This window comes from Oncorhynchus gorbuscha, linkage group LG04 (genome assembly GCF_021184085.1).
Source record: "Oncorhynchus gorbuscha isolate QuinsamMale2020 ecotype Even-year linkage group LG04, OgorEven_v1.0, whole genome shotgun sequence".
Classification (NCBI taxonomy): Eukaryota; Metazoa; Chordata; class Actinopteri; order Salmoniformes; family Salmonidae; genus Oncorhynchus; species Oncorhynchus gorbuscha.
In genome coordinates this window covers 69139595-69164494 of record NC_060176.1, presented here as the reverse complement: position 1 = coordinate 69164494, position 24900 = coordinate 69139595, and the positions used below count along the sequence as shown (strand labels likewise).

At 46.2% G+C, this 24900-nt stretch overlaps 1 protein-coding gene across 7 annotated transcripts in view; it reads right to left on the bottom strand.

Annotated features, from left to right (window-relative positions):
• The window catches only part of LOC124034586 (myocyte-specific enhancer factor 2C-like), a 137100-nt gene that overhangs the window by 16939 nt on the left and 95261 nt on the right, over positions 1 to 24900 (bottom strand). For all 7 annotated transcript variants that reach the window (XM_046347982.1, XM_046347980.1, XM_046347981.1 and 4 more), the window contains exon 4: positions 4695 to 4838. In XM_046347982.1, coding sequence (XP_046203938.1) covers positions 4695 to 4838 — 144 coding nt within the window. The remainder of the gene's footprint in view (positions 1 to 4694; positions 4839 to 24900) is intronic.

Below are 24900 nucleotides of genomic sequence, written 5' to 3'. Positions count from 1 at the left end.
AAAGGCTTCTGGGATACCACACACAGCCATGCTTAGGCAGATAGGGAAGAAAAGGCTTCTGGGATACCACACACAGCCATGCTTAGGCAGATAGGGAAGAAAAGGCTTCTGGGATACCACACACAGCCATGCTTAGGCAGATAGGGAAGAAAAGGCTTCTGGGATACCACACACAGCCATGCTTAGGCAGATAGGGAAGAAAAGGCTTCTGGGATACCACACACAGCCATGCTTAGGCAGATAGGGAAGAAAAGGCTTCTGGGATACCACACACAGCCATGCTTAAGCAGATAGGGAAGAAAAGGCTTCTGGGATACCACACACAGCCATGCTTAGGCAGATAGGGAAGAAAAGGCTTCTGGGATACCACACACAGCCATGCTTAGGCAGATAGGGAAGAAAAGGCTTCTGGGATACCACACACAGCCATGCTTAGGCAGATAGGGAAGAAAAGGCTTCTGGGATACCACACACAGCCATGCTTAGGCAGATAGGGAAGAAAAGGCTTCTGGGATACCACACACAGCCATGCTTAGGCAGATAGGGAAGAAAAGGCTTCTGGGATACCACACACAGCCATGCTTAGGCAGATAGGGAAGAAAAGGCTTCTGGGATACCACACACAGCCATGCTTAGGCAGATAGGGAAGAAAAGGCTTCTGGGATACCACACACAGCCATGCTTAGGCAGATAGGGAAGAAAAGGCTTCTGGGATACCACACACAGCCATGCTTAGGCAGATAGGGAAGAAAAGGCTTCTGGGATACCACACACAGCCATGCTTAGGCAGATAGGGAAGAAAAGGCTTCTGGGATACCACTGGGATACCACACACAGCCATGCTTAGGCAGATAGGGAAGAAAAGGCTTCTGGGATACCACACACAGCCATGCTTAGGCAGATAGGGAAGAAAAGGCTTCTGGGATACCACACACAGCCATGCTTAAGCAGATAGGGAAGAAAAGGCTTCTGGGATACCACACACAGCCATGCTTAGGCAGATAGGGAAGAAAAGGCTTCTGGGATACCACACACAGCCATGCTTAGGCAGATAGGGAAGAAAAGGCTTCTGGGATACCACACACAGCCATGCTTAGGCAGATAGGGAAGAAAAGGCTTCTGGGATACCACACACAGCCATGCTTAGGCAGATAGGGAAGAAAAGGCTTCTGGGATACCACACACAGCCATGCTTAGGCAGATAGGGAAGAAAAGGCTTCTGGGATACCACACACAGCCATGCTTAGGCAGATAGGGAAGAAAAGGCTTCTGGGATACCACACACAGCCATGCTTAGGCAGATAGGGAAGAAAAGGCTTCTGGGATACCACACACAGCCATGCTTAGGCAGATAGGGAAGAAAAGGCTTCTGGGATACCACACACAGCCATGCTTAGGCAGATAGGGAAGAAAAGGCTTCTGGGATACCACACACAGCCATGCTTAGGCAGATAGGGAAGAAAAGGCTTCTGGGATACCACACACAGCCATGCTTAAGCAGATAGGGAAGAAAAGGCTTCTGGGATACCACACACAGCCATGCTTAGGCAGATAGGGAAGAAAAGGCTTCTGGGATACCACACACAGCCATGCTTAAGCAGATAGGGAAGAAAAGGCTTCTGGGATACCACACACAGCCATGCTTAGGCAGATAGGGAAGAAAAGGCTTCTGGGATACCACACACAGCCATGCTTAGGCAGATAGGGAAGAAAAGGCTTCTGGGATACCACACACAGCCATGCTTAGGCAGATAGGGAAGAAAAGGCTTCTGGGATACCACACACAGCCATGCTTAGGCAGATAGGGAAGAAAAGGCTTCTGGGATACCACACACAGCCATGCTTAGGCAGATAGGGAAGAAAAGGCTTCTGGGATACCACACACAGCCATGCTTAGGCAGATAGGGAAGAAAAGGCTTCTGGGATACCACACACAGCCATGCTTAGGCAGATAGGGAAGAAAAGGCTTCTGGGATACCACACACAGCCATGCTTAGGCAGATAGGGAAGAAAAGGCTTCTGGGATACCACACACAGCCATGCTTAGGCAGATAGGGAAGAAAAGGCTTCTGGGATACCACACACAGCCATGCTTAGGCAGATAGGGAAGAAAAGGCTTCTGGGATACCACACACAGCCATGCTTAGGCAGATAGGGAAGAAAAGGCTTCTGGGATACCACACACAGCCATGCTTAGGCAGATAGCATCCACAACAAATATACATGTTCTGAATGAGCTTCATGTTGTTGAGCAAGATGTGGGAATTCTATATATAATTTTTGTAAATGAGGTATTAAATATATTATAAAACACTATTATACGGTTTTTACGATAGGTACAGTATGTGTTTGTCATGTCGAGTTTAGTTCAAGTGTTTTTTAAGTGTCAGGTAAGACTAGCAGCATGGTGGAGGAGGTTGGTTGCTAGCTAGGCCGCTGGGCCCCAAGCCAATGATTTGTCATGTTTATCGTGTCACTCCACCATAAGGCTTAACCTCGGGAGTGTCCTGGATGTGGTCGCTCCTGGATGTTAGCTTATGGAAGCAGAAAATAGAGTCTGAATTGTATCCATGTGTCCCAGGGCCAAGGAAGGACTCATCAGTGAGAACATCAGCTGGGAGAAATTAGACATGAGCTCACCTTCTAGTTTCTCTCTTTTCTAACTTTGAACTTTTAGCTATGCAAATATCATTGTTTTTGGTACAAAAGGTTTGACATTTTCATTGCTGTTTGTCCGTCTGTCACTTTCTTTTGCTTTTGCTGAATCCCTATGCAGGTGCGTGTTAGCCAGTAGTCATGGTTGTCTGGTTGCTTTCGTTAGTAGCTCAAAGCGAGCACCTCCTGTTCCATTTACTGGTGAAATATTGTCCTGATATCAGCCATGTTAGAAACTTGGTTCCACTCCTCCAGCTCCTTGGCTATGTGGTTGAGTAAGCTTGAAGGACAGTGTTTGTGTGTGTATGTGCGTGTGTGCAGTGCTCCCTCTCTTTAAACTGTCATTTGAGTGGTACCATCCTTCCTGTTTGCCCTCCTCCTCCTCCTCCTCCTCCTCCTCCTCCTCCTCCTCCTCCTCCTCCTCCTCCTCCTCCTCCTCCTCCTCCTCCTCCTCCTCCTCCTCCTCCTCCAGAGGCCTTGTTCATGGCAGACGTCATGACCACACACTGAACTACCACTTGTTGTGTGCAGAGTCACCCTCACCGCCAGCACTCCCCCGCCCAATCCCCAACCCCAACCCCAACCCCAACCCCACCCCAGCCTGGCACACCAACACCCCCCACCCCAGCCGCTAACCACAATCCCCCTCCACCCCCTCTACTGTACTCTACTGTGCTCCCCTTTCAACGATCTACCATGGAATTATCTCTTTCTCCATGGCTATAATACTAACCATTCCAATATGGGCTTTTGTAAGGAGCGCGGAGCACATTCGGCTTCCATTGAGAGTGGCACTCATTATGTGGTTGTTTAGGACGGACCGACTCTGTGCAGTTGAAGTCTTGCGGTTGATACTGATTCATCTCTACAGTAATGACTAAGTGGTCCTTGAATGACAGAGGTAACACATTGCTTCTGATTAGATGTGATTTTCATCATCTTCATTATTACAGTGGGGCAGGCCGAGTAGAGCAGGGAGGGCATCGATTTAATGTTTTATTATCATTTATGTAATGAGGGCAACATTAGGGTGTGAATGTGTGTGTATGTGTGTGTCAGATGTGTGTGTCAGTGGAGGCTGCTGAGAGGAGGACAGTTCATAGTAACGGCCGGAACAAGCAAATGGAATACCATTCCACTATTCCACTCCACCCATTACCAAGAGCCAGTCCTCTCCAATTAAGGTGCCACCAACCTCCTGTGATGTGTGTGTACGTGTGTGTGTGTGTGTGTGTGTGTGTGTGTGTGTGTGTGTGTGTATATGCGTGTGTGCCTGTGTGTTCGAGCCTTAGCATCTGTCCCTCTGTTGTTTCGGGTGACTGAGCTGTGTGCGTGGGCACAGGAGAAGGGGAAGCGCATGCAGACCACACCTCCCCTGAGAGCAAGGGATCATGGGTAATGGGTTAGAGGTGTGATGTCACAGAGGGAGGCGAAGGTTAAATAGTGGGAGTGGCAAAGCACGCACTATACTTGAACTCAATCACTAAGGTAATTCCACTTAGATAGGTTAGCTCCTATGAATACACTGGTAAGTAACATCTTCCTATCACTGAAATATATACAAAAGCACAGACTTTACCCTGACTGCTCTGCACTAATACTATGGCTGAACATGCTGGACATGACTAAAACGTCTCATCTTGTGTGTTTTCTTCAGATCTCCAGTGCAGTGCCATACAATGCTGGTTACTAGACAGGTTATTTTGGATGCTAGTTACTCAGCGTCTGTTAGAGCCAACTGAGACTGTACACTGTGCAAGTCCAGTACTTACATATGTATCTTATGAGTTTTAATCATATGATCATACTCCTGGTTTATCTGTATGTATTTCTCCTCAGTGCGCGGGGTGAGAGCAGACTCGAGCTCCGGGCTCTCACCACCTTTGTTCTCTTTCTTGTTTAGTGTCTGCTGGGGTCCCACCAAAAACCCCACCGAAAGGACAACAGACGGACGGAAGGATAAAGAGAGAAAGAAAGAAAATAAAAGAAAGAGAGAGAGAGGGGAGGGGAGAGGAAGGCCCAGGAAGTGTTGTACTCACACACAGTCTCTGTCTGCTGATCATCAGATCAATGTCTTCATTTATTTTCCTGTACTTTTCCTCAGACTCAGGGCTGTGGCCGACGGAGTCGTCTGCGTCGGGGTCAGGGCTGTCACAGCCATTTAGGCCCTTCTTTCTCAATGTCTGAAAACAGAGTAGTCACACACACAGTTGAATGGGGGAACAGGACAGAGGAGAGGAGAGGAGAGGCAAGGAGAGGAATGTGGGTTGGTTCATGTTAGAATGGGTCCTGAGAAAGCACTCAACTGAGCCAATGAATGAATGAGAGATACATGTGTGTGTGTGTGTGTGTGTGTGTGTGTGTGTGTGTGTGTGTGTGTGTGTGTGTGTGTGTGTGTGTGTGTGTGTGTGTGTGTGTGTGTGTGTGTGTGTGTGTGTGTGTGTGTGTGTGTGTGTGTGTGTGTGTGTGTGTGTGTGTGTGTGTACTAATGGGTTAAATTGGCAATAATCCTTTGTATGGGATAATGTGCTTGGACAAAATCAATTCCCAGGTCCATCAATGTGGGGTGGGATGGGGACACAGTGGTGTGCTTGTAAACAAGTAAACATGTAGCTAAACACTGAGGACGTATATCATTTAATAACATTCACTAGCAAGACAACGTACTCAGACTCCTCTCTGAAACGAGACATAGTCATGAACATGGAAATAAAACATATTTATGTTGTGTCTGTGTGTGTGGGGGGGGGGATTATGTATACAGGCAGCAGTTTCCCTATCGGCCACCTGATGGCCACCTGCTCCAGTTTCTGTGGCCACAGCACAGACTCTCTCTCTCTCTCTCTCTCTCTCTCTCTCTCTCTCTCTCTCTCTCTCTCCCTGTCTCTCTGTCCCTCTCTGTCCCTCTGTCTGTCTGTCTGTCTGTCTGTCTGTCTGTCTGTCTGTCTGTCTGTCTGTCTGTCTGTCTGTCTGTCTGTCTGTCTGTCTGTCTGTCTGTCTGTCTGTCTGTCTGTCTGTCTGTCTGTCTGTCTGTCTCTCTCTGTGTCTCTCTGTGTCTCTCTGTCCCTCTCTCTCCCTCTCTCTCCCTCTGTCTGTCTGTCTGTCTGTCTGTCTGTCTGTCTGTCTGTCTGTCTGTCTGTCTGTCTGTCTGTCTGTCTGTCTGTCTGTCTGTCTGTCTGTCTGTCTCTCTCTGTGTCTCTCTGTCCCTCTCTCTCCCTCTCTCTCTCTGTCTGTCTGTCTGTCTGTCTGTCTGTCTGTCTGTCTGTCTGTCTGTCTGTCTGTCTGTCTGTCTGTCTGTCTGTCTGTCTGTCTGTCTGTCTGTCTGTCTGTCTGTCTGTCTGTCTGTCTGTCTCTCGTTCTAGGTCTCTCTTTCTAACCCTGGAGGAAAAGGAGAGAGCGGATTCTATATAACATCGTTTTTTTGGTGTATGTGTGTTTTGATTAGAGTGTTCCTAGTTATGTAAGAGGGATTTACAGTGAGTAGTAAAATAAATGGAACCTCCTGACCACTCCTGACCCTCTCCCCCTCCTGCACTTCCCCCTCCCCCTCCCCTCCCCTCCCATCCCCTCCTGCCCTCCCTCCCCTGCCCCTCCCCTCCCCTCCTGTCCTTCCCTCCCTCTCTCCCCTCCCTCAATCCCTCAATCCCTCCCTCCCTCCCTCCCTCCCTTCCCTCCCTCTCTCCCCTCCCTCCCTCCCTCCCTCCCTCCCCCCTCCTGCCCTCCCTCCCCTTCCCTCCCCCTGCCCCTCCCCTCTGCCCCTCCCCTCCTGCCCTCCCTCCCCTCCCTCCCCCCCTGCCCCTCCCCTCTGCCCCTCCCCTCCTGTCCTTCCCTCCCTCTCTCCCCTCCTCTCCACAGTCTGGCTTTAATAAAAGGATATTAGTCTACAGGAGGATAATCACAGCCCCGCTCCTGTCTGCGCAGACGACGATGCCTCACACTGTGCTCCACTGCTTTCATGTGGGCCTCCCTATCATACCTACCGCTATAATTACATTTACTTTAACGCAGCCTCGAGTTGATGGTGATCCTGTGTGTGTGTGTGTGTGTGTGTCTCAGTGCTAGGGACAAATAGAGAGAGTGAAAGAATGGGAAAGAGAGATGCTGAGATCATCTCACTCTGTCTGATCCTCCTCATTTGTGTGACACTGCTTGTCACTGCGAGCAGCGCAGAGCACTACTGTAAAGTGATAGAAGTTACTGAGAGTGATCCGCCTGTTTATAAAACAAATGACACTCCAGTCATTGCTGATGTTAGGAGAACAAAGCTCTTCTAAAGTGTGGCTTTAGTGAACTGAGAGTTGTATGAAGACTGTTTGATGCCGGAGGCGTCTCGTGGTGAGGGAACGTGATTCACCTGCTTCTCGTCTTAGAGATTCCTCTCTCTCTGTGCCATACCTATTTCTCCCTCTCCCTCTCCCTCTCCCTCTCCCTCTCCCTCTCCCTCTCCCTCTCCCTCTCCCTCTCCCTCTCCCTCTCCCTCTCCCTCTCCCTCTCTCTCTCCCTCTCCCTCTCCCTCTCCCTCTCAACCCACAGGTTAGTTTGAAGTTAAGAATGTCTTTGACATTGTTCAGGAAATCACACCGAACAAATCAACGATACAACCTAGGAGATCTAACATTTTTTTTAAATTACGATAAAACACACACTTCTCCATCAGGGCCTGATACGAGGGTCCAATATCATCACTGGCTTTTGACAGATGCTCTGTGTTTCAAAATGTTTTCAAACATTTGGGTACTTTGCTCTGGTCTTTCGTGTAGTACAGTAGTGTAGTATTACTATCAAATTGACATCAACTGAAGTATAGGCCTCTTGTCGACATTATCTGGTATTTTCAGCCTGGTCTCATAGACTAGACGTAACATAACACATGTAAATACGAGACACTCAAATTAGTATGATATGTTATATTTGGTGTGGTGTGTAAACCCATATGGGGTAACTGAGATGGGACAGTGGTCCTGCCTGGGGTGTTGATGAGGCAGTGGGATGGAGGGCGGGTGCGATATATGACATTGAGACATGTGGCCCTGGCTTAGCTTTCCGCCAGGGCTGAGCAGTTTTAGGACACGGCGTGAGGCCGCTATGCCACTCATCCCAGACATGCCCACCTGTCAGAGACATCACACCTGTTGCCAAGTGATGCCACCCAGCCCAGCAGCCAATCAGAGGCCAAGTAACCGTGTCATGGCCATAGAAGGCCCTCTCGCTCTCTCTCGGCTAATGTATCCACTCCCTGCTTCCCCCTCTTCCTCTCTGTTGTTTTGCCTCATGGCTCTCTTCTTCGCTCCCTGCTTCCCTCTCTTCCTCTCTGTTGTTTTGCCTCATGGCTCTCTTCTTCGCTCCCTGCTTCCCCCTCTTCCTCTCTGTTGTTTTGCCTCATGGCTCTCTTCTTCGCTCCCTGCTTCCCTCTCTTCCTCTCTGTTGTTTTGCCTCATGGCTCTCTTCTTTGCTCCCTGCTTCCCCCTCTTCCTCTCTGTTGTTTTGCCTCATGGCTCTCTTCTTTGCTCCCTGCTTCCCTCTCTTCCTCTCTGTTGTTTTGCCTCATGGCTCTCTTCTTCGCTCCCTGCTTCCCCCTCTTCCTCTCTGTTGTTTTGCCTCATGGCTCTCTTCTTCGCTCCCTGCTTCCCCCTCTTCCTCTCTGTTGTTTTGCCTCATGGCTCTCTTCTTTGCTCCCTGCTTCCCCCTCTTCCTCTCTGTTGTTTTGCCTCATGGCTCTATTCTTTGCTCCCTGCTTCCCCCTCTTCCTCTCTGTTGTTTTGCCTCATGGCTCTCTTCTTTGCTCCCTGCTTCCCCCTCTTCCTCTCTGTTGTTTTGCCTCATGGCTCTCTTCTTTGCTCCCTGCTTCCCCCTCTTCCTCTCTGTTGTTTTGCCTCATGGCTCTCTTCTTTGCTCCCTGCTTCCCCCTCTTCCTCTCTGTTGTTTTGCCTCATGGCTCTCTTCTTTGCTCCCTGCTTCCCCCTCTTCCTCTCTGTTGTTTTGCCTCATGGCTCTCTTCTTCGCTCCCTGCTTCCCCCTCTTCCTCTCTGTTGTTTTGCCTCATGGCTCTATTCTTTGCTCCCTGCTTCCCTCTCTTCCTCTCTGTTGTTTTGCCTCATGGCTCTCTTCTTCGCTCCCTGCTTCCCTCTCTTCCTCTCTGTTGTTTTGCCTCATGGCTCTCTTCTTTGCTCCCTGCTTCCCCCTCTTCCTCTCTGTTGTTTTGCCTCATGGCTTCTTCGCTCCCTGCTTCCCCCTCTTCCTCTCTGTTGTTTTGCCTCATGGCTCTCTTCTTCGCTCCCTGCTTCCCCCTCTTCCTCTCTGTTGTTTTGCCTCATGGCTCTCTTCTTTGCTCCTGCTTCCCCCTCTTCCTCTCTGTTGTTTTGCCTCATGGCTCTATTCTTTGCTCCCTGCTTCCCCCTCTTCCTCTCTGTTGTTTTGCCTCATGGCTCTCTTCTTTGCTCCCTGCTTCCCCCTCTTCCTCTCTGTTGTTTTGCCTCATGGCTCTCTTCTTTGCTCCCTGCTTCCCCCTCTTCCTCTCTGTTGTTTTGCCTCATGGCTCTCTTCTTTGCTCCCTGCTTCCCCCTCTTCCTCTCTGTTGTTTTGCCTCATGGCTCTCTTCTTTGCTCCCTGCTTCCCCCTCTTCCTCTCTGTTGTTTTGCCTCATGGCTCTCTTCTTCGCTCCCTGCTTCCCCCTCTTCCTCTCTGTTGTTTTGCCTCATGGCTCTATTCTTTGCTCCCTGCTTCCCTCTCTTCCTCTCTGTTGTTTTGCCTCATGGCTCTCTTCTTCGCTCCCTGCTTCCCTCTCTTCCTCTCTGTTGTTTTGCCTCATGGCTCTCTTCTTTGCTCCCTGCTTCCCCCTCTTCCTCTCTGTTGTTTTGCCTCATGGCTCTCTTCTTCGCTCCCTGCTTCCCCCTCTTCCTCTCTGTTGTTTTGCCTCATGGCTCTCTTCTTCGCTCCCTGCTTCCCCCTCTTCCTCTCTGTTGTTTTGCCTCATGGCTCTCTTCTTTGCTCCCTGCTTCCCCCTCTTCCTCTCTGTTGTTTTGCCTCATGGCTCTCTTCTTCGCTCCCTGCTTCCCCCTCTTCCTCTCTGTTGTTTTGCCTCATGGCTCTCTTCTTCGCTCCCTGCTTCCCCCTCTTCCTCTCTGTTGTTTTGCCTCATGGCTCTCTTCTTTGCTCCCTGCTTCCCTCTCTTCCTCTCTGTTGTTTTGCCTCATGGCTCTCTTCTTCGCTCCCTGCTTCCCTCTCTTCCTCTCTGTTGTTTTGCCTCATGGCTCTCTTCTTCGCTCCCTGCTTCCCCCTCTTCCTCTCTGTTGTTTTGCCTCATGGCTCTCTTCTTTGCTCCCTGCTTCCCTCTCTTCCTCTCTGTTGTTTTGCCTCATGGCTCTCTTCTTTGCTCCCTGCTTCCCCCTCTTCCTCTCTGTTGTTTTGCCTCATGGCTCTATTCTTTGCTCCCTGCTTCCCTCTCTTCCTCTCTGTTGTTTTGCCTCATGGCTCTCTTCTTTGCTCCCTGCTTCCCTCTCTTCCTCTCTGTTGTTTTGCCTCATGGCTCTCTTCTTTGCTCCCTGCTTCCCCCTCTTCCTCTCTGTTGTTTTGCCTCATGGCTCTATTCTTTGCTCCCTGCTTCCCTCTCTTCCTCTCTGTTGTTTTGCCTCATGGCTCTCTTCTTCGCTCCCTGCTTCCCTCTCTTCCTCTCTGTTGTTTTGCCTCATGGCTCTCTTCTTCGCTCCCTGCTTCCCTCTCTTCCTCTCTGTTGTTTTGCCTCATGGCTCTCTTCTTCGCTCCCTGCTTCCCTCTCTTCCTCTCTGTTGTTTTGCCTCATGGCTCTCTTCTTCGCTCCCTGCTTCCCTCTCTTCCTCTCTGTTGTTTTGCCTCATGGCTCTCTTCTTCGCTCCCTGCTTCCCCCTCTTCCTCTCTGTTGTTTTGCCTCATGGCTCTCTTCTTCGCTCCCTGCTTCCCCCTCTTCCTCTCTGTTGTTTTGCCTCATGGCTCTCTTCTTCGCTCCCTGCTTCCCTCTCTTCCTCTCTGTTGTTTTGCCTCATGGCTCTCTTCTTTGCTCCCTGCTTCCCCCTCTTCCTCTCTGTTGTTTTGCCTCATGGCTCTCTTCTTTGCTCCCTGCTTCCCCCTCTTCCTCTCTGTTGTTTTGCCTCATGGCTCTCTTCTTCGCTCCCTGCTTCCCCCTCTTCCTCTCTGTTGTTTTGCCTCATGGCTCTCTTCTTTGCTCCCTGCCTGTCTTACCCTCTATCCCCCCACTGCTGCTCCAATCATGGCCTAGTGTTTTACATGTACACATCACTGGCCAGTCTTTCAATATGACAGAACACATAGTTGACATACAAAGCCAAATACATTCACCATGACAGGAAATGGCAGGGGGGGGCACTGGGGGATATGCAGATAATGCAAACATGCTAATTAAACACATCCCGTGCTCATATCTATGCAGTTTTATTCCAACCTATTCTCACTTACATCAAATGTTTCCAGTATGTCTACCTAAAAATAACAACTGTGAAAAAAGTGTCTCTGTATGAAGATCAAGCAAACAGAAAGTACATTTTCTATGCTGACATCTTAATAGCTGTAGGAGATCAAAGCTCCATGATCCACTATCCAAAGCTTTATTGATGAGGGGAGATCAATCTAAGAAAGCGGAAAATGGGCTATCCTGGACGCAATTTGAAGTGAGAGAGAGAGAGATAGAGAGATGTTAAAAAGAGGAAGCAAGACAACGAAAGAAAGATTGAGATACTGTGAGGGAGCAAGAGAGAGACTGAGACAGAGAGAAAGAGAGGTGAGAAGAGGACTGCATAGGCTGCTGTCTCCCTGTCTCTGTCTCTCTCTGTCACTCCCTCTCTTTCTCTCTCTCTCTCTCTCTCTCTCTCTCTCTCTCTCTCTCTCTCTCTCTCCCTCTCTCTCTCTCTCTCCCTCTCTCTCTTTCCCCTCCCTCCCTCCCTCCTCCCTCCCTCCCTCCCTCCCTCCCTCCCTCCCTCCCTCCCTCCCTCCCTCCCTCCCTCCCTCCCTCCCTCCCTCCCTCCCTCCCTCCCTCCCTCCCTCCCTCCCTCCCTCCCTCCCTCCCTCCCTCCCTCCCTCCCTCCCTCTCTCTCTCTATGGCCCCTTTGGAGGCTTGCTCCTAATTAAACTCCATCCGCATGATGTTCCCTCCTGGCTCAGCCTGTCAGAGGGCCTGTTTGCAGCACGAGGAGTGTAGACACTGTGTCCTACATACCCTCCTCATCGGTACCCTTCCCACCCACACTCCAACCCACACCCCACGCACAGCTTGGCTTAGTTAGGCTAGGAGTATATGATTTTACATTGCAGATCATAGTGCAAGGGCAGTGGCAATTTAAAGGTGCATTTCATGACCATGAATGCAATGCACACTTTTACAGTATGTAATGCATAACAATATTTGTGTGTACATGATACTTTATTATCAGGGTATTGATTTTGGGAAGGTATTTCAGGGGTTACATTAACTGAAGGGTATTTCAGAGGTTACATTAACTGAAGGGTATTTCAGGGGTTACATTAACTGAAGGGTATTTCAGGGGTTACAATAACTGGAGGGTATTTCAGGGGTTACATTAACTGGAGGGTATTTCAGGGGTTACATTAACTGGAGGGTATTTCAGGGGTTACATTAACTGGAGGGTATTTCAGGGGTTACATTAACTGGAGGGTATTTCAGGGGTTACATTAACTGGAGGGTATTTTAGGGGTTACAATAACTGGAGGGTATTTCAGGGGTTACAATAACTGGAGGGTATTTGGGTATATATTTGAGGCAGCATGAAGAGGTCCAGTAGGTACAGCCCATCCCATCCCATCTCTCTCTCTCTCTCTCTCTCTCTCTCTCTCTCTCTCTCTCTCTCTCTCTCTCTCTCTCTCTCTCTCTCTCTCTCTCTCTCTCTCTCTCTCTCTCTCTCTCTCTCTCTCTCTGTGAATGTTGTTTGCCTGTTGCCCAGGTGGGGGCTTTGGTTGGTATTTTGGAAGTAAATTATGGCCAATGACTGTGGCTTTAGCAAGTAGGTATCAGTGAAAACTGAATTATGTTTCTTGTAAATATGTTTCTTTGTATTTTTGTGATCAACTTCTTCACTTGCTGGTGGGAAAAAAGTGTCGGCCAAACAAGCACGTTAAAGGAGTTTAATCACAGGGCCACTTATGGTTAATCATGCTTGGTGTGGAAGAAAGGGAAAATCTTGAGGGATAAACATCTTCTTTCTTATTGGCCAAGTCTCTGACTGAGCCTAAGGAGTGTCATTCTCTGGATCCAACATGGAACACACTCACTCACACTACCGAGCACCGCAGTGTTCCTGGCAGAGAGGCATTACATCAGTGTGTGGCTACATCTCATCAATGTTTGTGAGAGTGTGTGGGGGGAGGCCACCGGGAGCAGAGCAGAGCTCCCTCACCATTAGAAAGTGCCATGCTCAATTTCACCTAAGCAGATTGGTAAGAGTGGTGCGGGTCGGCCCACTGTGAATGACTAGGAGCTATGGGGAGAAACAATATCCCTTCCCATCACAGCTAACAAGATAGAAGGGGCCTTGAGAAGGGCCCACTGTGGATTCTTTCCCCAACGGCATGTTCACAGACACCTGGCTGGTGGCAGTGGAGGGATACAGTAATAGAGTGCTCGGACTGCATGATCTGTCTGTCTGTCTGTCTGTCTGTCTGTCTGTCTGTCTGTCTGTCTGTCTGTCTGTCTGTCTGTCTGTCTGTCTGTCTGTCTGTCTGTCTGTCTGTCTGTCTGTCTGTCTGTCTGTCTGTCTGTCTGTCTGTCTGTCTGTCTCTCTCTCTCTCTCTCTCTCTCTCTCTCTCTCTCTCTCTCTCTCTCTCTCTCTCTCTCTCTCTCTCTCTCTCACTCTCTTTTAGCCACTTGTGCTTGTGGAGAACATCAGGGGGATCAGCCTGGCTTAGCTTATTGGAAGCAGATGGCAGACCAAGGCAGGAAGTCCACAGTTTCATGAAGCGTGGTCTGAACATGTCAGAATGTCAGAGGGGACATGCCCAGAGATGACTGCTGTAGGTGGTTTGTGCCTGTCTGTTTGTTTGTCTGTCTGTCGTACTGTATCAGACTATCATACTGTATTGTACTGTATCAGATTGTATCAGACTGTATCATACTGTATCGGACTGTATGATATTGTATCATGCTGTATCAGACTGTATCATACTGTATCATTATGTATCATACTGTTGTGAATGTATCGTATTGTATCAGACTGTACCGTGTTGTATCAGACTATCATTATGTATCATACTGTATCGGACTGTATCAGACTGTATGATATTGTATCAGAAGGTATCATACTGTATCATACTGTATCGGACTGTATAATATTGTATCATACTGTATCAGACTGTATCATTATGTATCATACTGTATCATACTGTATCAGACTGTATCATTATGTATCATACTGTATCATACTGTATCAGACTGTATCATACTGTATCAGACTGTATCATTATGTATCATACTGTATCAGACTGTAGAATTATTTATCATACTGTATCACACTGTATCATACTGTATCAGACTGTATCAGACTGTATCATACAGCATCAGACTGTATCATACAGCATCAGACTGTATCATTATGTATTGTACTGTATCATTATGTATCATACTGTATCAGACTATATCATACCGTATCAGACTGTATCAGACGGTGTCATACAGCATCAGACTGTATCAGACTGTATCATACTGTATCAGACTGTATCAGACGGTGTCATACAGCATCAGACTGTATCAGACTGTATCATTATGTATTGTACTGTATAAGACTGTATCAGACTGTATCATTATGTATTGTACTGTATCATACTGTATCTTACTGACCGTACTGTATTGTACTATATCTTACTGATCAGACTGTATCAGACTGTAGGAACTGTATCGGACTGTATCGTACTGTAGGGACTGTATCGTACTGTATCATAATGTAGGGACCCTTGATGGACTGTATCATACTGTAGGGACTGTATCATACTGTAGGGACTTGATCATACTGTATGGACTGTATCATACCGTAGGGACTGTATTGTACTGTAATAGACTGTATCGTACTGTATCAGACTGTATCATACTGTGTCAGACTGTATCATACTGTAGAGACTGTATCGTGCCGTATCAGACTGTATCGTACTGTATCAGACTGTATCATACTGTATCATGCTGTATCAGTCTGTTTTAGACTGTATCATACTGTAGGGATTATCGTACGGTATCAGACTGTATTGTACTGTATCATTATGCATCATGCTGTATCATGCTGTATCAGATTGTTAGCAGCAACAGCAGCAGCATCCACAGTCAGGAGACAGTATAGCTATTGACGTTGAATCACTCATAATGAGCCAGCCTAGCTGTATAGAGGCACAATGCCAGCACAGTGAAGACGGATAAAGAGGACACTTATACCCATATCTTTAACATACTCCTCCCCTCCTAACAGTACAGACAGCTAAAATAATCTGGATAATGGAAGTTCTGGATCTACTGTAACCACTCCCCAGCAACACCAGGAATGGTAATGAGTGATTGGTTCTGGCTGTCGTCTTGATTGTGGCCAACCAATCGTCAGTTATCGTCTTTTGTCTCTCTGTCTCTTATCGCGTTGTGACACAACAGGAAAGGGGCCTGGGGGCCTGGTGGGGGCCCTGAGTAACAATGACCAGCCGCTTGACCTATGTTGAGACCTTGAGTTTCCACACCCTCCATCCCTCCCTCCCACGATGGCAATGTCAGCTATAAAAATAGATCTTCATTATTCCCAGTTTCCCACAAATAGTTTCAAAGAACAAGGCATCATTTCATGCTAATGACTGGAGTCAATTGTTTTGGGGCTGTCTAGTGGAAAAGCCTGCACTTGGCAGCGTGGCATTAGAAGTGGCTCGCCACTGCACTGCTAATCCATGCCACAGGGACCACATTATTGGCACATTTCATAATATCTATTTTAAAATACCGTTTGTTGTTTTGAGTACCTCAGACTTCCGCTTGTATTGACCTTAGAATGCTTGTGATTATCAAAATGTTACTTGTAGTTTCTAATCGGCAGTTCTGCTTTTTCTGGACTGTCTGTCTGGCTGATGTGGTACAAAATACTGAGCTAAGGACTGTAATATGCATGTGTACAACGCCATTTTGTCATATGCGTCTTCCAAAACAGGCAACTAAAAGCAAGTGAGATGATTATTGTAGAAAAGGACATAATTAAATGTGTGAAGCTCAATGGATTAACACAACAACAATCCATGTGTCTGGGACACAGAAGGTATGGTATCGTGAGGAGAGTGTTATCTTGCCTTTAGGCAGCCCTCATTCTGGTTTCACCAGCAGGTTGACTTGGCGTGACCAACCAGATCTCACAGTTTTACCAATTTGACTTCAGATTCTGACGTTAATCCATGTTTCTCCAAACGTCATATTTCGAAGTTGCTCCAAACATCAGTCAAATTTCGATTTTATGGGTTAAGGTTTGGGAAAGGGTTAAAACATAAAGTTTAGGCACTCATTCTGAATGGTTAAGGTAAGGGTTAAGGTTTGGGATAGAGTAAAACATTTTTAAAAACGTAACGAGTATCTAACACTGGGATTGAACACGCGACCTTCAGATCCAGAGTAATGGGATTACACCCATCTGCCGACCCCGTCCACAACACGACTACTTGATGGTAATAGCGCCCACTGTTGACCTTTAGTGGCCGGGTTGAAGGCATTTTTCGATGTCCTCAGGACATGGACAGGCATCCATGAGCGATCTGGCTGTTCGTGACATCTCTCCGGTTTGTCTCTCATGCTAGTGGTGATTACCTGCCAATTTAATATAATAATAATAATATATGCCATTTAGCAGACGCTTTTATACAAAGCGACTTATAGTCATGTGTGCATAAATTCTACGTATGGGTGGTCCCGGGGATCAAACCCACTACCCTGGCGTTACAAGCGCCATGTTCTACCAACTGAGCTACAGAAGGACCACCAATTTACTCAAGTGAAAATGACTTGACATATATTACTCACAGCAGTTCCCTTCTTAACCCTTGTGACATACAGCATGCCATCAAGCCTAACTCTCAACAGCCCCTCGAACATCTGACTACCTGAAATCTGTGTGTGTCTGCGTGTGACATTATGGTGGTGCATACGAAAGTCTGGGTTAATTTCAGTCTGTATGTTTGGTTTTGTGTCTGTATGGGTTGAAACAAGGCTGTTGATGAGTCTACCCTCCCATTACTCCTAAAACATTGTGAACTTCAACAAACCTGTGCCATTAATTTGTCTGAGACGAGAAGAAAAATACAGGGAGTCTAAGAGAGGGAGAAAACAAGCAGTGATTGAAATAATAAAGCCCTTTACTCCGAGGATCAAATGATTATTGGCACTAATGGGTCTCTGACCACTGGGTCTTGTGCATGTCGTGACCGGGTTGTTCACGGTTGTCTCTGAGAGAGAGGGATCCTGAATGAACATTCTGATGGTTTGCTTATTCACTTTGCTTCTCCATACACACACACACGCAGACACACACACACACGCACGCACGCACAGACACACAAACACACACAGCTATTCCACGCCTATTCTTCTCCACTCTCCTAGCCAGCCCCGCCAGCCAAGTACTATTTTTAGCTCAGCCGCACTCTATTTTTAGACCACTACCGGTTTTGAAGCATTCATTATTAGGGAAAAGAATACCAAAAAACCAGAGAGGGAGGAAAAGGGGAGTGGAGGGGAGTGGAAGGGGGGCCTCTCAGTTTGGACATCAGAAACACACACACTTTGAAGGTGGTACGCCGTGAACTCCGCAGCTGTTTTTAATCGCAGGGAAGTACAGGGAAAACACAGAGACTGGAGACGGGGAAAACAATGGAATTAAAAAACATACACAAATGTTCTTGCTTTTCTTTTTTTTGCAACAAGCTATTATGCCCCACCAAGCAAAAAGGCAGTAACTGCTCATAGCGTGGAACTGATAAAAAGGCAGTAACTACTCATAGCGTGGAACTGATAAAAAGGCAGTAACTGCTCATAGCGTGGAACTGATAAAAAGGCAGTAACTGCTCATAGCGTGGAACTGATAAAAAGGCAGTAACTGCTCATAGCGTGGAACTGATAAAAAGGCAGTTACTGCTCATAGCGTGGAACTGATAAAAAGGCAGTTACTGCTCATAGCGTGGAACTGATAAAAAGGCAGTTACTGCTCATAGCGTGGAACTGATAAAAAGGCAGTTACTGCTCATAGTGTGGAACTGATAAAAAGGCAGTTACTGCTCATAGCGTGGAACTGATAAAAAGGCAGTAACTGCTCATAGCGTGGAACTGATAAAAAGGCAGTTACTGCTCATAGTGTGGAACTGATAAAAAGGCAGTTACTGCTCATAGCGTGGAACTGATAAAAAGGCAGTTACTGCTCATAGCGTGGAACTGATAAAAAGGCAGTTACTGCTCATAGCGTGGAACTGATAAAAAGGCAGTTACTGCTCATAGCGTGGAACTGATAAAAAGGCAGTAACTGCTCATAGCGTGGAACTGATAAAAAGGCAGTTACTGCTCATAGCGTGGAACTGATAAAAAGGCAGTTACTGCTCATAGCGTGGAACTGATAAAAAGGCAGTTACTGCTCATAGCGTGGAACTGATAAAAAGGCAGTAACTGCTCATAGCGTGGAACTGATAAAAAGGCAGTTACTGCTCATAGCGTGGAACTGATAAAAAGGCAGTAACTGCTCATAGCGTGGAACTGATAAAAAGGCAGTTACTGCTCATAGCGTGGAACTGATAAAAAGGAAGTTACTGCTCATAGCGTGGAACTGATAAAAAGGCAGTTACTGCTCATAGCGTGGAACTGATAAAAAGGCAGTTACTGCTCATAGCGTGGAACTGATAAAAAGGCAGTTACTGCTAACATGATCCCCATTTTCTCCAAAACACCAAACAATAGAGGAAGGATACTTGTCCACGTGATTAAGCATGTATTGAATGTACCAAAAATGACATTAAGTAATTTTCTACTAAATTAACAGTTACTGCCTTTTTGCTTGGATGGGAACTATTTAAAAAAAAGTATGTGGACACCTGCTCACCGAAGATCTCATTCTAAAGTCATGGGCAATAACATGGACTTGGTCCCCCATTTGCTGCTATAACAGCCTTCACTCTTCTGGGAAGGTATTCCATTAGATGTTGGAATTTTGCTGTGTGGACTTGCTTCCACTCAGCGACAAGAGCATTAGTTGGGCACTGATGTCGCGCGATTACGCCTGGCACGCAAACGGCGTTACAATTTATCCCAAAGATGTTTGAAGGGGATGAGATCAGGGCTCTGTGCAGGTCAGTCAAGTTCTTCCACACCGATCTCGACAAACTACTTCCTCTATGGACCTTGCTTTGTGCACACGCCATTGTCACGCTGAAACAGGAAAGGGCCTTCCTCAAAAGGTTGCCATAAAGTTGGAAGCACAGAATCATCTAGAATGTCATTGTATGCTGTAGCGTTAAGATTTCCCTTCACTGGAACTAAGGGGCCTAGCCCGAACCATGAAAAACAGCCCTAGACCATTATTCTTCATCCACCAAACATTACAGTAGGCATTTGGGCAGGTAGCGTTCTCCTGGCATCCGTCAAACCCAGAATCGTCCAGCTGGTGAAGTGTGATTCATCACTTCAGAGAACGTGTTTTCACTCCACCAGAGTCCAATGGCGGTGAACTTTACACCACTCCAGTTGACGCATGGCATTGTGCATTGTGATCTTAGGCTTGTGTGCAGCTGCTTGGCCATGGAAACCAATTTCATGAAGCTCCTGACTAACAGTTATTGTGCTGACCTTGCTTCCAGGGGCAGTTTGGAACTGAGTGAGTGTTACAACCGAGGACAGACAATTTACAAAGAAACAGTACAACGAAGCACCTCAGTTGGTGGAATTCATGACGCAAAACACTTTGAACACTTGGACCATGTTTCAGAAGCATGTAAAATGTGGGTGTTTTCCCCCCCCAAACCCTTGAGTCCGTTTACAACTTTGTGTCAAGGGAGCTGGAAAACAGACAGTCAGGGTAGAGCTATTTGTAACATTTTGACCAAATGACTAAGTATGGCCTAAAGTCAACGACAAGTGTGATACCTTGATATAAGCTGAAGCAGTTCTCAGTTAAGTATATATATTCACTACTTCTGGTTTAGAGACTGATAATGATTTCCTACACAGTCCAGTAATATAGAAAAGTCCTCCTGCCTAAAGGCTGGTGTCAAACTTTTTGAAGATGCACCTGATAAAGATGAGATGACACATAGTCTTTGTTTTAGCCAATCCCTAATACCAGTAGCTTGCATAGTCTTTGTTTTAGCCAATCCCTAATACCAGTAGCTTGCATAGTCTCTGTTTTAGCCAATCCCTAATACCAGTAGCTTGCATAGTCTTTGTTTTAGCCAATCCCTAATACCAGTAGCTTGCATAGTCTTTGTTTTAGCCAATCCCTAATACCAGTAGTTTGCATGGTCTTTGTTTTAGCCAATCCCTAATACCAGTAGCTTGCCAATGTCACAAGGTTAATTGACTTAGTCTGCCGAAAGCGGCTTCCGCCTTTAATCCTCAAATCAGAACAAACAACAAGCAGCATGGCTGATCTGTCAGTCAGTAGTAAAAACTGCTAGAAGCCTTCTGATCACAGTAACCACTATGTCACACCCTGTCTGTCTGTCTGTCTGTCTGTCTGTCTGTCTGTCTGTCTGTCTGTCTGTCTGTCTGTCTGTCTGTCTGTCTGTCTGTCTGTCTGTCTGTCTGTCTGTCTGTCTGTCTGTCTGTCTGTCTGTCTGTCTGTCTGTCTGTCTGTCTGTCTGTCTGTCTGTCTGTCTGTCTGTCTGTCTGTCTGTCTGTCTGTCTGTCTGTCTGTCTGTCTGTCTGTCTGTCTGTCTGTCTGTCTGTCTGTCTGTCTGTCATAGCACCTCAAATGGAAGCCCAACATCAACCTGGACAACTGTAAGACAACATATCATAACTTCCTTATTTTCCTGGATCTTGAGATGTGTAGAAATGGGGCAGGTCAATGAGTGCAGGCATTCAAACTGATAATGCACAGTCCCGTGTTGCAAGGATCTGTACACAATTCCTGAAAGCTGAATATGTCCCAGTTTTTCTATTGCTTACTACTCACCAAAGATGTCACCCATTGAGCATGTTTGGGATGCTCTGGATCTGTGTTTATGACAGCGTGTTCCAGTTCCCGCCAATATTCAGCAACTTCGCATAGCCATTGAACAGGAGTGGGACAACATTCCACAGGCCACAATCAACAGTCTGATCAAGTCTATGTGAAGGAGATGTGTTGCGCTGCATGAGACAAGATACTGATTGATTTTCTGATCCATGCCCCTACTTTTTTAAAAGGTCATTGTTACCAACAGATGCATATCTGTTTTCCCGGTCATGTGAAATCCATAGATTAGAGCCTAAGGAATGTATTTCAGTTGACTGATACCTTACATATTCTGTAACTTAGTCAAATCTTTGAAATTGTTGCATGTTGCGCATATATTTCTGTTCAGTGTGCAAAGAATAGCTAAATGCTGGAAAATATTTTCACAAGGTTGACATGCAAGAACACAATGGAGAAAAAAATATTTAATTAAGTTGCGAGGAAAAGTTTGGAAGCAAATTACACTGAAATCAACTTAACCCTTAGCCTACAATGGTCGCACCCTGGCAGAAATCTAATTAACAAAATAACAAAATCCCCATCAGATGTTCGACTGTTGAAGCTCGAGATATCTGTTGTTTTTGCATCCATCGCACCTGGCGATGTCAGGGGTGAAAGCTGACAGAGCTAGAGCAGTATTTTCAGACCATGAGACATCCCGAAAAAAAGGTCTTCTCACAAAATCGTATGTAGCGTCCGAATGGTTTGACATATGAACTATCATGACCTCTCTATTGAATGATGAGACTCCCAGGAAGCCTCACAAGATTCTTCTGAAAGTCACTGGTACACTAACAAATTAATGGAAATATACTACCGTTCAACAGTTTGGGGTCACTTAGAGATGTCCTTGTTTTCCATGAAAACATACATTAAATTAGTTGAAAAATGAATTGGAAATATAGTCAAGATGTTGACAAGGTTATAAATAATGATTTTTAATTTAAATAATAATCGTGTCCTTCAAACTTTGCCATCATCAGAGAATCCTCCATTTGAAGCAATTATAGCATTGCTGGGGCGGGAGGGTAGCCTAGTGGTTAGAGCGTTGGACTAGTAACCGAAAGGTTGCATGTTCAAACCCCTGAGCTGACAATGTACAAATCTGTTGTTCTGCACCTGAACAGGCAGTTAACCCACTGTTCCTAGGCTGTCATTGAAAATAAGAATTTGTTCTTAACTGACTTGCCTGGTTAAATAAAAGGTTATAAAAAAATTGTAGAGCTTTGACATTCTAGTTGTCAGTTTGTTGAGGTAATCTGAAAGGAGTTCACCCCATGCGTCCTGAAACATCTCCCACAAGTTGGATTGGCTAGATGGGCACTGCTTACTAACTTACGGTCAAGCTGCTCCCACAACAGCTCAATAGGGTTGAGCACTCCTCCATCATCTTTTCATTTTTCTGCATCTCAGGAATGTTCTTCTTTGTGATCCGAATACCTCAAACTCGGATTTGTCTGTCCATAAAACTTTTTTCCAATCTTCCTCTGTCCAGTGTCTGTGTTCTTTTGCCCATCTTAATCTTTTCTTTTTATTGGCAAATTTGGGATATGGCATTTTCTTTGCAACTCTGCCTAGAAGTCCAGCATCCTGGAGTCGCCTCTTCACTGTTGACGTTGAGACGGGTGTTTTGCGGCGACTAATTAATGAAGCTGCCAGTTGAGGACTTGTGAGGCGTCTGTTTCTCAAACTAGACACTCTAATGTACTTGTCCTCTTGCTCAGTTGTGCACCGGGGCCTCCCACTCCTCTTTCTATTCTGGTTAGAGGCAGTTTGCACTGTTCTGTGAAGAGAGTACACAGCGTTGTATGAGATCTTCAGTTTCTTGGCAATTTCTCGCATGGAATAGCCTTCATTTCTCAGAACAAGAATAGCCTGATGAGTTTCAGAAGAAAATTATTTGTTCCTGGCCATTTTGAGCCTGTAATCAAACCCACAAATGCTGATGCTCCAGATACTCAACTAGTCTAAAGAAGACCAATTGTATTGATTCTTTAATCAGCAAAACAGTTTTCAGCTGTGCTAACATACTTGCACAACGGTTTTCTAATGATCAATTAGCCTTTTAAAATGATAAACTTGGATTATCTAACACAACGTGGCATTGGAACACAGGAGTAATGGTTGCTGATAATGGGCCTCTGTACCCCTATGTAGATATTCCATAAAAAATCTGTCGTTTCCAGCTACAATAGTCATTTACAACATTAACAATCTCTACATTGTATTTCTGATCAATTTGATGTTATTTTTAAGGACAATTTTCTTTCATGAACAAGGACATTTCTAAGTGACACCAAACTTTTGAATGGTAGTGTATATATGGGAATAGTTTAGTACCTAAAGTAAAGGGGAAAATACATGTACATTTAAAAAAAACTTGCTTTAGATATTTTTAGCTGTTGTTTCATGTAGTGAATTTATTATTCAATGCATTTCTATTGGCTAATTGCAGTATTGCCAAATTCAATGTTTCATCCAATATTTTTTTTAAATATTTTAGACAGGGCTTAGAATCTAGAGAGATAATTAATCCCCCCCCCATGCCTACCTCCCTCCAATGGACTGTCACTGGGCTGGACTTACACCTGTGCTTCCCCTCACACGTCTCGACACACGGGCGAAACATACGCCAGCGAGCTTTACTGAATCTCATTAGCCAAGCAGGTAGTCATTAACAGAATGACCTTTGGAAATAATTACCAGCCTGCATCCCTCCCTCCTTTGCTCCCTCCCTCCTCTTATCCGTTCCTCTGCTCCCCCTCCCCCTCCCCCTCTCATTCAGAAGTTCCCACTAGGTGAAGAGAGAGAGAGAGAGAGAGAGAGTGAGAGAGAGAGAGAGGGGAGAAGAGAGTGAGGGAGGGTGGTCAACCAAGCCCCCGCTTCTGCTGTTTAAGATTAAAGGGTTGATGGAGATAGTTAGGTTAATCTGATTAGGTTAATCTGAAGGGGAAAAGGGATTGGCCACTTGCCCTCCTGCTCTTCCTCCTGTCACGGCTGGGGGCTCTGCCACGCACCCATGTGGCGCCCCATGTGAGTCTGGAGCACTAAACTAGGCTGAGGTCATGATGTCATCGTCACTGCAGGAGTGAGCCCATCATCACGCCCACACCTCCTACCATTCTCTACCAAGCCAACGCCCACCCCACCCCCCAGGCTGGTACTCCCTCTCTACCCTCCAGCTTCAGCTGAAGCGTGTGCTCTTTGTTTCCCAGAAGAAAAACAAACCCATTGTTGGAATGGGGATTTGGAACAGGATGCTCAGAGTGTGTGTCGTTGGACTGGTGCTGTTCGATTGCAGCCACATTTGGCTTGGCTCTGTCTACCCACAAGTGAGAAGTAAAAGGTCTTTCATGTGCACTGGCAATTAAGAATCCCCACATCCATGTCATAAATCTCCAATGAGAGCTCATAGAAGATACTTGGTGAGGAGGTAAAAAAGTAAAGGGTAGATCCATTCTCCTGTCATCTACCAACACGGCTTCCTATTTCTACACTAATGCTGCTCACATGTCCAGGAAGCCAGCCTGGCAGGCTGAGAGTATAGGAAATCTATCTGCGTGTTGGAGCTTTTTATCTGGTGCCAGTGGCAAACTGCATTGTAGAGCTGCCAAGAGGAGGCGAGGGCCATTCTGAGAACAACACAATCAGATAGCCTAACTGTGTGTACACTTATGTGTGTCTTTAAGAAGCTATATACAAGACTTAAGAATGAGCGTTTTTAAATGATTTTCTTTCACTTTAATTATGTTGAGCTTCCCACCTTTTGTCTAGCATCTGATGCTGTCATGTCTTTTAATAAGAATCTAAAGAGATAGTTTAATACTATAATCCACTTCAGTGCTTCAATGGAGTCAACTATTAAATACACAGAAACTGATGGGCCGATCACGTTTCAATTGAACCTCCATTTTCCATCGGATGGGATCATTAATCTCTCGTTTCCCTTTCTGCTATGCTTCAATCACAGTCATTGTCTTTTGTTAGACTTTGGTGGCCATCTTGAATCCATTTGTCGTAATGCTTGTTCATGGTGTTAGAGTTT